The following is a 14,236-nucleotide window of genomic DNA, read 5'->3' on the forward strand; positions in this document are numbered from 1 at the left end:
TTAAGTCCAGTGCCTGGCCATTTTCAGACAAAATATATATTTTTTTCTTTCAAAGTAATTTACTTCAGTCTTATGAATGACTGAGACAAAAACTGGGAACTCCAGTTTCCTCCCATACAGCTGTTTGTGTAAGAGCCTCAGAAAACCTGGAGAACTGCTGACCAACTTTAAAAGATTACAAGAAAGTCAGGCTCCTTGGAGGCAACCTATAAAGGAATTAGGGGTGGTTTAAGACTTCTGCACAGTGCTGTATGAGAGTGTTTTAATGTAACCTTTATAAAAATATACAATGGACTGCTTCTCGCTTTCACTTTGATTCAAATCCTCATCCTGAGGACAGAAGAGTGAACTCCTTTTTAACAGGAAGAGCCACCAGAACCAGGCTCAGGATGGGGGGGACGCATCGACTGGGTGGGGGCTGAGGACGGGACAGAGACACAAACACAGAATACCTGCTGCTAAATGTGACTCACACAAACAAAGCACTTACTTAACAGAGGAACAGCAGCTGCTTCCTGTTCCCCCACAATCCTCCTCTCCTGATGAGGAACAGTGCTGCTCAGCAGGAAGAGGTACTTCTGGCTTCACTGGACCTTCAAAACAAAATACAAACACATATTCCATTAATACCCTAAAACTAAGAAACAACTTAGTGTTCTACTAAAATGCATGCTTTAAAAACAATAAATCAGAATTGACATTAAAATAAGGTTTTAAGCTAATTCTCTACTCATGACAAATAAAGACTACAGGAGATTTACTGGATGTGTACTCTGAGGTGAAATCTCGACACTGATAAAAGATTTTTTTTTTACCTGGGTTTTGTATTTTAGTATGAGAGAGCTGCTCTGAGATCAGTGTGGCCTGGAGGGCTGAAGCCTTTTCTGAAGAAAACAAGAAGCAGCAACAAGATGTCACATAGAAAGGAAAAAAAACACTTCATTTATGTGTGGAATAATAATGCTTTTCTCTGTATAAGACCACATGATTCATCCGTGTGTGTGTGTGTCTCTGTTGTACGAGGCTAAAGGTTAGCCGTTAGCTGCTAGTGTCTCTCACCAACAGCAGTATCCAGGCTGCACATGCAGAGCAGACATCTGCCACGATCAGCAGCAGGAGAGGAGCTCCTGCCCGCAGTCTGCAGCTTCTCGCTGGTTCTACAGGACACATGATGGAAGCGGGTTCAGCGAGTGTAGAAAACACTTCGTCAGTACAGAAACTGTGTTACACGGACACACACCGACATGAAGGACGCCTGTGGCTACGGACCTGTAGATGGTGCTCACGGTCGATGGAAAGTCCACCTGCAGTTTCGTGACGAAGCTCTCTGTTAGACGCTGGATGCTGGCCTTCTCTGGTGCCTATGGGATGAACACACACACACACACACACACACACACAAAACTGCTGTAGTTAAAATGATCAAGCTAGTAGAGGCATGAAGGTAGTAAATAAGGGTCAGCTTGTTTTTACAGACTTAGAAATGTCTGTTTTATAAATGGTTTATTTGTTCTCTTTCACCATTTGAGGTATTTCCTTCTCGTTTTAATCATCCAAAGGAAATCAGCAACTCACTCACCGCTCTGGAGCCACGTGTGCTTCTTAAGCTTCTCTACAGTGGCTCTCAAAGGGGCTAATCTGAGCATTTCCTTCCAGTTTTATACAACAGATGCATGGCAATACCACTACAGTACAAGTAGAATAAGACAAGGGATGAAGCATGTAGATTGGGCTACAGATGTTAAACGTCAACTAACAGACATTAACTAAATATAAATGTGTTTAAAACAGGTGTTATTACGTGTGAAAATACAAACAAAATGTCATTTTGTTTTAGTGTTTTCATTTTATTCATATATCTATATTCTAAAGTGTTGTTTGTTAGAAAATAAGATATTATTTGCTCATAGCTTGTCCACATAACTCCACTACAAAATATCAAAACCATTCCTTTAAATAAGTGTAGAAAAAGCAGCAAAAGAAGAAAAACTGCACTACAAACGATGAGTTAAAGGCAGAGAAAGCAAACTATTCTATCAAAGATACAAAAGCAAAGTCTTTCCTTCTTTATCTTAGATAAAACAAACAAATAAAGGAAAGAGTGTGGTTTTTTTTCCTGTGCTGGTGCTGATCTCACCTTCGTCTCCAGGCTTGGTATGACAACAGAGGGAACGCTGAACATGTGATTGTAGAAAGCAATTTCTTTAGCTGAGTAGTCCCTCATCGGCCTCACTGACACAACGTCACCATATCTGGAGTCGGAGAAACCCTAAAAACGGAAAACAAGATGGTTTGTTTATGTTAGGTTTACTGTTATTTCCACTGTTTGTGTCGTCTGAAAAAGGAAAGAAAGACTTAATTGCTGCCCGTCCTTCTTCCTCGTGCCTTCATACGCACCGTGTCCTGAGCCAGCTGGGCTCCCCGGCCCAGTGAAATACTGGTGAGCAGTTTAACGGCCAGCCTGGTGCAGTTGTCTCCCAGCATGAGTTTGCTGTAGCCTTCAGTCCGAGCTGCGTGCACCAGCAAATGCTGCCTTTGAGGAGACAAGACACAGCTGGGATCGGCTGGTTTGAGATTAAACACCTTAGTCTGCCCAACACTGTGCTGATGATGCACAGCCACAACATTAAAACCACCCGACTTAAATCACGTCGATCCTACAACAAGGTCGACGCACACTGATGACTTCTGCTCACTAACGTCAACTTTCAGGGCCTTCCTTTGATAAATCCTGACAGAGGAGGCAGTTAATAACTCTAAATCAGTGTAGGAAACTTTGGCTTATTTTATGGAGATAAAGCAAAAAATTATCCACAACAATCGTAAACGCCACCATCCTTAAGATTACTCAAGCATGGTGGTGAAAGTATTATGGTTTGGTCGCTGCTTCGTTGCCTTAAAGAGTGGGCAACGTTCTCCATCATCTCCAGAAGTGTTTGATAACAACTTGAATACATGTAGCAATAAAATAAAAGATGAAGTGGAACCTTTAAAAAGGTAGAATCCTCAGTATAGAATCAAATCCACATAAAAATAAAGACATTAAGGTACAAAATTTGAATTTTGCCACTTTCTTGTATTTTATTTAAACCTACTATAAAATCTGAATCATGATGTATATTCTGGTCTACAAGGCACACTTAAAAGCCTTCAATTTTCTCAAAAAGCGACAGTGCACTTTATAATCCGGAGCGCCTTACATATGGAAGAAGTCGTAATGTTTTAGTACGACTTTGGTTAAACTACAAAGCTGCACCGTTTGCAGCATTAAGGCTCAGTTATAGGCGCAGGTGTAGGCATTTATACTTGACGCTTACGTCGGTGCAGTATCCTTCCGTGAGTTTTGAACCGTTTGATTATCTCTGTGATCTCTCATAGAGGGATCATATAAATGCTGATACAGGCGAACCAGCTCCGCTAGAGCACCAAAATCCTCCATTTTGAATGGAGCACGGTGCGCGGTCCGCACAAAGTCACAAATATTGGGAGGTGACGATGCACGTTGTAGTCCGGTGAGCCTTATGTATGACAAAAGTTCGAAAATGGACCATTCATTGATAGTGTGTCTTATAATCCAGTGTGCCCTATAGTGCAGAAAATACGGTACATGAAATAAAACCTGCAAACATCAGGCAACTTGTATATCTGCACTGAAATTAACAGATGACTGAATTACGTTCTACATTTTTTGCGTAGTTACTCTTTCAGTAAGGGCTCCAGGACTTGCTGAAAATTAATCAACTCATTCCTACCCAATCGTAATAACTTTTCAAATCAGTGTAATTAAACATTAATACAGAACAACACTCCTGAAATCTCATCAAACCCAACAACAACGTGACTAATTGGAACAAAACTCCTAGAATTGTGTACTGATAAGAAATAAAACATGATTTAGTTCCTTATAAAATAATAATGGATAACAACTGTGTCATCAGACATGATAAAAGAGACAGAATTGTGTTTTACATCATATGAACAACCAGATAAACCTCGGAACCCCTGAGATCCACCACAGCAGACTGAACTAGTCTCCTATGACACCAAGAAGTCTATCTGACCTTAAAGTGCTCAGCAGGTCTTCTCTGGCAGTCAGAGACTTGGCAGAACCAATCAGCTGCTGCAGTGAACGGGTCCGGGACTCCGAAACATCAGGCAGAGACATCTCTTCTTGCTCCTGACTCGTCGTATCGTTTCTGCTGCCGGTTTGAAGGAAGTGGTCCACGGCTGCTTTGTAGGAGCCAGTCGGTGGTTCGGAAAGTGGCGGCGCTGGCACCACAACTGAACTGGGAAGGTCCAGAACCTTAAAGGAAGTTTGAGGATGTGCTCAGTTATCAGCGTCATTTACAAAATATGCTGTTCTAGTTTTTATAGCTGCAGCGTTCACTTTAGATTGGGTTGTTAAAATACATTTATCCAGAGAGGAGACATCAAAAGTCATCAGAATCAAAGTCCATCCTTTTTAAAATTCAGGGTTTTGTGTTTTACGACATAATAAAACCCTTTACGAGTTCTAAAATGATTCATATCTAACCTGAAACGTACAAAAACACACAACAGATTCCACCATTGTTGTTATTCATTAAAACAAAAACAAAGCAAAAATAAAAGAGCTGTGTGGAAAAACTAAATACAGCTCATGATCCAACAGACTGTAGAACAACAGGAACCAATAATAATTCTCAGTGGTGGTCTTCTCTATGACTTAATCCATTTTAAACATGGCTGTGGAGGAATTTTGGCCCACTCTTCTTTACAAAGTTGCTTCGGTTCATTGAGGTTTACAGACGTTTGTTTCTGTATAGCTCTCTTCAGCATTTCTGAGGTCTGGACTTTGACTGGACCACTTCTTCGGTCCTTTTGTTGCAGATCAGCTGCTGTGTTTGGGACCATGGTCCTATTGAGCCACTTTGGTCCAAGCTTCAGCTGTCACACAGACGGCCTCACAGTTTCCTCCTAAATCCTTTGGTCTACAGCGGAGTTCATGGTTGACTTAACGACTGGAAGGTGGTCAGGTCCTGTGGCTGCAAACTAGCCCAAATCATCAGCCCTCCACCACCGTGCTTTACAGTTGGTATGAGGGGTTTGTGTTGATATGCTGTTAGGTTTTTGCTAAACATGTTGTTGTAAATATTTGGTAAATATCTCTAATTTGCTCTCATCTGTCCGGAGGACTTGTGGTTCAGTTAGATGCAACTTTACAAACCCCCACTCATACTGCTGAGTTTTTCTCCTGAAACATTTGTATACAAGCCCATTTTTCTAATTGTCTTATTAACTTTAACCTGCTAACTGAGACCTGTAGAGTCTGAGATGGAGCTCTTGTTTTTTTATCCCTCTGAGCACTGCACGGTCTGACCTGGGGGTGAATCTGCTAGCACATCAACTCCTCAGAAAATTAGAAGCTGTCTTAAATGGAGCACCTGGCTGCTACTTTCCCTCTTAAACCCTATAGAAGTAATAAAGGTGAACTTATTTTTAAATTATTTTTATTTTATTTTTACACAGAGCTTTTCCATTTCCACTTAGTTATGTTTTAATGAACGACCTGGTGGACTTTGTTGTATGTTTTTGTACACTTGAGAGGTCAGTTTTATTATGTCCTGATATGTAAAACCTTAAAATTGACCGAGTGTGGACTTTATTTTCTTCCATCATTCTATATATCCTAACACACTTAAAAGCAGCCTTTTCAACTTGAATTGACTTAAGTGGGCTGCATTTCAGCTGACTCTCCCTGCATTCATGCTGACCTGTTCAAGAGGAAGGATGTAGAAGGGGAAACCAGTAGATCTGAAAATGTCCCGGAGCTCAGACATCGTCCTTTCTCTCTCCTGTTTCGACAGACCCACAGCGCCCCCCTCTGGGAACACAGGCATAGAATCAAAGTAAGACGTTTTTGACAGAATTCCTCCAGGCATACAGAAAACGTTTTAACCCCGAGTAAAACCTGATTTCCTTTACCATCAACGTAGACGATACCGGGCAAGAATCTTAGCTTTTTGTGAGCGTTCTGACTCACGCCCTGAGATGAGGACAAAAAAACCCCATAAATTAAACATAGTGTGGATAGATTATCAGCAAAAGGGTGGAGAGACTGGAACACATCATTAATATCAGATCAGAGTCTCAGTTGAGTCTGGCTGGAAAAGACTGAATCATTTAAACCTCTTGAACTTGACGGAGCATTGAGCAGGAAGACGGACCTCCAGATACAGCCAGCAGCACCTACAAACACAGGATACACTCACTGCTACAAACAACTGATTACATCATCGAAAGCATTTCTTGTTCACGTTTTCATCATTTTTAACAGACTGCACATCATCCCAGGTTCCCGTCTTCAACCCATCTCCTCCTGCCTTTCTCCCAGTCATTGCATTATGGAATGTATGTTTTAGTAGTTTAGCCGAACATAATAGATGAAGTCTGGGATCAAAACACTGATCTTCAGCAGTACAAAAAAAAGTGTGAGAAAAGGTGGGAAACTATCTAAAGTCCACGATAATGTGCGTAAGATATAAACCCCAGATTTATCTGCCTAAAAATCCATGTTTCTGTAGAGGCCTCGGTAAACAGCCTGAAGGTACAAACACAGACGGAGATAAAGTTCCCTAATCTGAAGAAAAACAGACATTATTTGATTTGGATAATCTAAACTCCTGAACTGCTTCAACAGTGTTACCGACTCATTCAAATCTTATTTTCACTTGTTTGCTTGTAAGGTGGGTGTGATTTGGCCACCAAATGTCTTAATCACCAAGTTAAAACACATCATTGGTCGCTTGCTCCTGCTTAGTGTCCCATAACATCTCTTTAGAAGAACATAAACAAGATAAACACGTCTTGCTCTGATGTGCTCACCTTTTCTCCAGGGAAAATGACTCTGGTTTTACCCAACATGGCTCTGAACTTGTGAATAAAGCTCTCTTTGAAACAGCTCCTGACAAAGGCAGAGAAATTGTTTTAGGTGGAACATCAACACCCCTATCCCGCACCACCAGTCTAGTGGGTAGCACAATATTGTCTACATCATTATAAACAGATGTCTTACCTGCAGAATGCATCTCCAGCTCTGATGACCACTGCTGCCAACAGCTCTTTACATTTCACACATTTCTTAGAAACACTAGAGGGAAAAAAGAGGAACAAACAGCACTTTTTATTTAAAAATCTGAACAGTACAGCTGGGAAAATATGGAAACAGTGCATATTCCAGACTGAGAATGAGTTAACTAAAAAGGAAAAAAACTAGCATTCCTTGAAGGAAGTCATGTCAACTGTCTCTATTGTTGGCAGATTTATAAACTAACAATTTTATGTGTTCAGGAAGGACAATTGTTCATAGAAAGAAATTTAATCTATGTTGCAAAAGCTTATTACGGGAGTAAATTTATTGCATATTGAATGCACGTATTTAGCTTTGGCAAATAAAAATATAGGATATTTGGTTTTAGACTTGATTTTAATTTGAGTAAATTTTTTCCCAGTAAAAAAAACAAAGACAAAATACAGCTACAGTGATGTTGGAGTAATGTTTCTCAAATTAATAAATGATTGGATAGCAGGGCTTTTAACATTCACTAAGGATCACTAGATTGTCTTAGGCACTGCTGACAAATTCAGGATGGCAGCACCCTTATTAGTATTCACCTGTTATTCTTCTATTTCTAGAAGTTTTCACTTTGCTAAGCTTTGGAAAAAGTATTTTTTTTAATTAAAAACTGATCAAACCATTCGGCTTTATCATGAAATGTGCATGATGTCTTTTTGTGGCAGAACATCATACGACTTAGATTAAATTTGCAAAAAAGAGAACACATATCCACATATACAACAATCCACACCTTCACATCATGCATCAACAAGTAGGCATTTTTTGTCTCCTTTCACCATGCTCTCACAGCTTTATGGTTTTCTCTCAAATCCCCCCCAGACTGCAGAGTGTGCACATGCAAACTCTCATTGATCTTTTTTATCTCCTACATAATACACCAGCCATTCAAGCTAGCCTAGCCTAGCTAGTAGCTAGAATATTTAGTCAGATGTAATAAAATAAACTGAGAGCCGACCTTACATAACTGTGTGTTACGCCTAATATTTTAGATTCATTTCTCTTCTGCCTGAGCAGCCTACCTGGGCCTGTCCGTGCTCTCCAGCTGGTGATGGTACTCCTCGTCCACCTGACACATTTCTGCTCTTTAACAGACCGTCAGACCGCTAATGCTTCGGTTCTGGGTCCGGTTCCGGTTCTGAATCCAAGCTGTCAGCAAGTGTAAGGTTCAGCAGACAGAGCCGTGAAATGTCAGCGTGTTTTTCATTCAGAGCACGTCGTCTCACCTTTACAGCAATATTAAAACAACTGCTAGACTTCCCTCCTGACAACAACAAACTCCTCGTGTCTGCGCGTCGACACCTTTTGATGACGTAAGACGCCTTTTAGTTAGCGAGCCAGCTGAAAGGGCAACACCGCCACCAACAGGAATACTGTGTGAAACACCGAAAAATAAAAGTCTTATCAATTGCTTTCGGTCAAAAAAGGTTTAAATTAGTCAAATGCCCATGGTGATTTATTTATTGAAAATTCAAATGTAAAATAATAAATCAATCATTTTACAAAGGTTCGAGGAAAAGCACTTTCAGTTTTCTGACAGACTGAAGCTGAGTTGTTAAAGCAAAAGCAGCACACAAGCTAAAAGCTAAAAGAAGAGCACTGGTTAAAAGCCAAAAGGAGCAAAAGTCTAGCTAAAACCTTAAAGTATAAAAAGGGTAACTAAAAATCTTAAAAGACAAAAATAGAAAAGCTGAAGTATGCTGAATCAAATGATAAAGAGAACAATGTTTTCATAGGAATTGAAGAGATCTCAATGTGTTTCTGTGTAGAAAAAAATGTAAATATCATTAGGTACTTTGAAAAGTATAAAAGTTACAAAAACCAAAGGTCATGGCATCCATCTCCTGAATAAGCTGAACATTCTGATATATGAAAGGCTAATCTAAAACAAAGTATGCTGAAGTAAATAGATTGTAGAAACATACAAAATCTAAAAAAACAGGAAAACAATAGTGTGAAACTACAAACTGCATGCTACAGTGAAGAAACACATGTTCAGCTGGTTGTTATTACGATGACTGCATTTTTAGCATTGCGACTGTCTGTTTAACACAGTGATCCGTTTTCAGATAACACGTTGTTTCCTTCTATTCTCAACAAGTCTTTGGGTTTTATACAGATATATTCTGGTGTGTTGAACAACCTTATTGTAACCGTTTAAACGCCACATTTATTCAGTTGTACTCGTAGATCTGTTGTGTCAGCTCTTAGTGTTTGTTTGTCCAGAATATTTGCCAGCTTGTTTTTTCAGTAGAAACACGGAAAAAAAAATAAAAGCACTTGTCATTCATTTTGTATGGCATATAGAAAATATATTTTAAATCTGGGATCATCATATGGTTTATAACTTTTTTTTTTGTTGTTGTTGTTGTTGTTGTTTTTGGCCAAACTCACACTGGTTCAGAAAACATTTTGAGTCTTCAGATGCAGTGTGACTTTAGAGATTGAGATTATATTAAACACTTTGTTTTTCTGTTGCATTCAAGCGTTTTTGGTGGAATTTCAGCTGGCGGCATTCTCTTACAAATAGGTTTCGTGAGATAAGTGGAAATCTGATAGATTACTTTGCAACCTCTAATGACCTATTCTGACGTGTATGAATGTTGAAAATACAATTGAAATTATGACCATATGACTTTTTAATTGCGTGAGATTCTCATTATTGACCTCAAAAGAATCCTTTGGACACGCTCAAGCTAATGACCAAAATCTTAAAGGACATTTTTGTGTGTTTGTCTGCAGCGATCAGGAAACGTGAAGAATTTGAACATCACAGCAGCTCAGCTAAAAAAGCAAAGCAGCAGGAAAACGTTCCGCTCCTTCCAGACAAACAGGTTTGTCTCTTTTTTATTAGACATTTTATTTCCAGTTACAGCAGCAGGAAGATCTGAAAATGCTAGTTTGTCGGGAGCTCTGCAGCCTGAAATGTTCTGAAGCACAATACAATGAAAAACAGATGGCACTAATGTTTAAAACATGTTTTAGACATAATGTGCAGTTTTAAAAAGCAAAAATAAACAGGTAATATTTATTTTCGATATCAGTCAATTTCAAAATAACTGTAGCTGTGAGTAATTCAGTTGCTTTGATTAAAGCACTATTAAAAGCATGAATATGATGACGTGGATAAAGTCAACGTTTCTGACAACTGAAAAACAAATGGCTGCAACTCTATTTCTTAACATAAGATGATACCAAACTAAAAATCTGACATGAAAGGAATACTAGGCCTTCAAGTTTTTGTGTGAGCAGGAAACCAAAGTGTGAAGTGTCTCAGATCAGGACAGAGACAGCTGAGAGTCTGAACTGATCAGTCAGATCTGAACACACAAACATGAGTTGAAATTGGAATCGAAATCATGGTAAAAAAAGAAATAAAGAAAAATATTCATGTGGCCCCTGGCAGAGTGGAATATAGAGGCTGAATCAAAGAAGACATCAAAACAAAACAACAGATTAAACTGGAAGAGGCTGACAGAGAGAAGCAGGACTCTTCAGATCAGATTTTGTTGTTCAGGAATTTGAAGGCATGTCGTTGCTGCTCCTCCTACCTGTCCCTCCTCCGTCCCAGGTGAAGCTCTGACTCAGTCCAAGAAGCAGCTCACCTGTGTCTCAGTCTGCCTGTGGTCACAACACAACAAACTGTAAGTTTACTTTGTTTCATACTTTAACACAGTCTTTAGTAACTTTTCTGTTTGTTTTTCTCTCTGCTTTTTTTTTTGTCTCTTTGCTTTTCTCTCTGATGTTTAGAGAATACGTTCACTTCTTGTTTCAACAAAAGGTTTTATCACTCTTACTGTTTAAATGTGAATCTACAGAATGAAAGAAATATCAACTAACTGGAATAAAACTACATGATCAACAGCTGAATTTTGCTTTTTTCTACACCATTAAAGTCCGACACAACAACTTCCTGCTTCTTCCTATGACTCCCTTCAAAACAAAAGGACATTAATGTGTTTGATTTCAGTCAGGTTCTGAAGTTGTGTGGAGCTTTGATGGAGCAGATATTCCACTTGTACAGTCTGATGATTGTGACATGAAGCAGTTCCATATATGCAGTGTTCATTCTGCTTCACTTTAGTCTTTGGACTTCCTCCACTGTGCAGCTGCAGCAGGACACAGTTTCACTGATCAGGATCCACAAGGTGGAGCTCCTTCGGTCATACTTTCAGTCAAACTGGAATCACTTCATTCTTTGAACGTCATCTTTTAGTTTGTTGACACAAAGAGTCAAGTAGTCATGTCGCTTGTTGTCATATGTTACTTTTGGTTTAGCTGCAGTCTTTCTTCATGGTATTAAAAAGAGAACTTATTTAGACATTTTTATCTGCTTAATAAAATGCCTTGTACCATTTGAGAAGTATCATGTGAGACTGTGTGTATTTATCGAAAACTGAACATGAAGAATGAGTCTTTGAACACTGATGATCCTCTGGTGCTTCATCTGTCAGCTGGAATGTTTTTAAATGTTGAACTGAGTGAATGTGAACGGACTGAAGCTCCCTGTCAAAGTGAATCAGTGTGTGTCAGTGAGTGGAAATGTGTGTGTGCTGGGCTGCAGCTCCATGACTCTATCTAGTGGACTGACAGTAGAAGTACAGCAGCTTCCTCTGCCTCACTCTGCTGTCTGACTACATCCATCTGAGATGAAACAGACAAAGAGCCAATCATAGGAGGAGGTTTTGACAACACAAACGATGAAAAGGATGATTAGAGTTGATGTGTGGATTAACGTTTTGTGTTTCCTCTGCAGGTGAAGGTAGAAAGTGTGTGGGAGCTGAGGTGGATGTGAACACGGCAGCATGGCTCAGTGTGAGGACAGAGAGGAGGGAGTCCCTCCCTCTAAAACCACTCTGTGTGGGGAACATGAGAGCCAGAGCAAAGATCAGAGGTGAGCTGACGTCTCTAACTGTCCACGGTCCTTTTCACACAGAGTTCCTGCTATATCGGCCCAAAAACCGTGTCCTCATGAAGTTGCTGCTGTTCTTCTGCGGTGGGTCATATAAAGCGAACAGAGGCAGCTCAGCATCGTGTCGTGGGTTCTCACAAACAGTAAGACATTGCTGCAGAATCAGCTGAGAGACCCCAGCTTGTTGGTTAGAGCTCTTTGTCCCTGCAGCCTTATCTGGAAAAACTAATGAACCTAAAAACAAATTTCCTGCATTTTGACACCACCTGACCTAAAGTCTGGGTTAGTTAGACTGAGGCTGTTCTGAAACACAAGAATGCATAATATACAAATTATGTGCATTATTTGATACTTATTGTCATTGTAGTTATTTGTAATTTGATCTCTTTCTTTTTGTTTTCCAGCTCTTTCCTTTGAAAGCACCACAGTCATATATTTTAAGATCCTATTCAAGCAATTCTTGACCAAACGTGTTTTAATGAGAGTTTTTCTGTCAGCATCCAGCAGAGACTCAAACCTGAACCTGCACCCAGCTGTGTGTCCTGTAAGAGCAATGTGTCAAAGAATCATGGAATTGATTTTAAATCAAGGCAACATTTTGTTCCAAAGAGGTGAGTTAATTTCTGTGAATGTGTAAACTGAGTCAGTTTGACATTGACATTTTATTGCCTGCAGCTAAAAGCGATAATGTTTTGTGCTTCTGTCTGTATGTGTTTGTGTGTCCTTTTGTCTATTAGTTAGCAAAATATCTCATGAACCACTAAATGGATCTTAATGAAACTCTCCAAAAGCAATCACTGGATGAACATTTACACCTGATTAACTTTTGGAGTCACTTCAATTTATGATGGCACATTTGTATGTTCAGATGTGAAGTGTTATGTGTTGGATGTTTTCCAGAAACACAGTTGTGAAAATGTAAAAGATGGATGATTAGAGCACTGGATTGTTTCTGATGTGAATTGTGTGATACTCATTGTCGTTGTAGTTGTTTGTAATTTAATCATTTGATCGTTTCTCAGCTCTTTACTTTAAAAGCATCACAGTCATATATTTTAAGATCCTATTCATGCAATACTTGACCGAATGTGTTTTAATGAGAGTTTTTCCATCAGGATCCAGCAGAGACTCAAACCTGAACCCAGCTGTGTGTCCTATAAGAGCAATGAGTCAAAGGAGCTTAATCCTGATTTTAAATCAGAGCAACCTTTTGTTCCAAAGAGGTGAGTTAATTTCTGTAAATGTGTAAACTGTGTCAGTCTGACATATTTTTATTGCCTTCCTCACTCAATATAATTGAATTTTTTAAAATTTGTTTTATCTATATAGCACCAGTTCAATACAAGCAATCTCAGGGCACTATACAAAAAAGTAAAACTCCAAATCAATTGGATGTTATTAATTTGTAACATAATTTAATAACATTCAAGACATTATAAAACCCCAATTTAAAAAAAAGTTGTTGCAGATTGTGTCAAATCATATATTAGTTCAGTTAATTTTAATTTTAGTTTAGACTCAAACATCCCGTGTCTGTAAAGTCCACCTAGACATATCTTCCATATGCAGAGAGATATTTCCTGAACACAGTTTCAATCCAACCTACAGGTCAACTTGATTCATCAAACAACTTTCGCCTCTTTACAAAACTAATGGTTCTTTATCTCCTGACATCATTTTCCTCCCAACTGATTAAAATCACTTGGAGGTCTTAGCTTTTAGACTATTTATGCTGATGATAATGCTCAGCTGTTTCATGGCTCCATGACACATCTTGTAAATAGGCCCACTGGGAATTGCCCAGTTCAACCAGTCTCATCCATCCAGACAGGCTCTGTGTGCCTTTCTCCAGGATCCTTTAGCAGGGAGGGGAAGCTTTATGAACAGGTGTTAAGAGAAAGGTCCAATCAGCAACAGGACCAGTAAACTTTTACCACTACAAGGAGTAATCTAAACCACTGTTCACATCTAGATATTACTTTTTAGACCTTTATTTTGTGTTTGTCTCTGTGTGGACAGACAGAATGGGAGCTAATCCTTCATGATTATTCCTCAGAGAGGACCAGCAGAACTCAGACGGTTCCAGTGACTGGCTGCATGAAACACAGCTGGACTCCATATTTATGGTGTGTACATGTACAACAAATACTTTTCCATCTGTTGTGTTCACAATCATCTCCATGCTGCACTTTGTAGACCAGTGGACTGTC

The 14,236-nt window shown here is 39.3% G+C and overlaps 1 protein-coding gene across 2 annotated transcripts in view; it reads right to left on the bottom strand.

Annotated features, from left to right (window-relative positions):
- ctu2 (cytosolic thiouridylase subunit 2 homolog (S. pombe)) overlaps positions 1-8,413 on the bottom strand; it is a 9,940-nt gene extending 1,527 nt beyond the window's left edge. Inside the window, exons 1-13 of one of the 2 annotated variants that reach the window (XM_017432785.3) lie at positions 8,137-8,413; positions 7,055-7,129; positions 6,865-6,943; positions 6,169-6,228; positions 5,965-6,025; positions 5,754-5,863; positions 4,062-4,303; positions 2,398-2,533; positions 2,138-2,269; positions 1,270-1,361; positions 1,060-1,157; positions 816-884; positions 491-593 (exon numbers count right to left, since the gene is read on the bottom strand). In XM_017432785.3, the coding sequence (XP_017288274.1) occupies positions 491-593; positions 816-884; positions 1,060-1,157; positions 1,270-1,361; positions 2,138-2,269; positions 2,398-2,533; positions 4,062-4,303; positions 5,754-5,863; positions 5,965-6,025; positions 6,169-6,228; positions 6,865-6,943; positions 7,055-7,129; positions 8,137-8,192 (1,313 nt within the window). In that variant the 5' untranslated portion in view covers positions 8,193-8,413. Of the gene's footprint in view, positions 1-490; positions 594-815; positions 885-1,059; positions 1,158-1,240; positions 1,362-2,137; positions 2,270-2,397; positions 2,534-4,061; positions 4,304-5,753; positions 5,864-5,964; positions 6,026-6,168; positions 6,229-6,864; positions 6,944-7,054; positions 7,130-8,136 lie in introns of those variants that run through there. The other variant, XM_037973724.1, reaches the window with a different exon arrangement.
- Positions 8,414-14,236: the final 5,823 nt, after the last annotated feature.

This window comes from Kryptolebias marmoratus, linkage group LG22, assembly GCF_001649575.2.
Source record: "Kryptolebias marmoratus isolate JLee-2015 linkage group LG22, ASM164957v2, whole genome shotgun sequence".
Classification (NCBI taxonomy): Eukaryota; Metazoa; Chordata; class Actinopteri; order Cyprinodontiformes; family Rivulidae; genus Kryptolebias; species Kryptolebias marmoratus.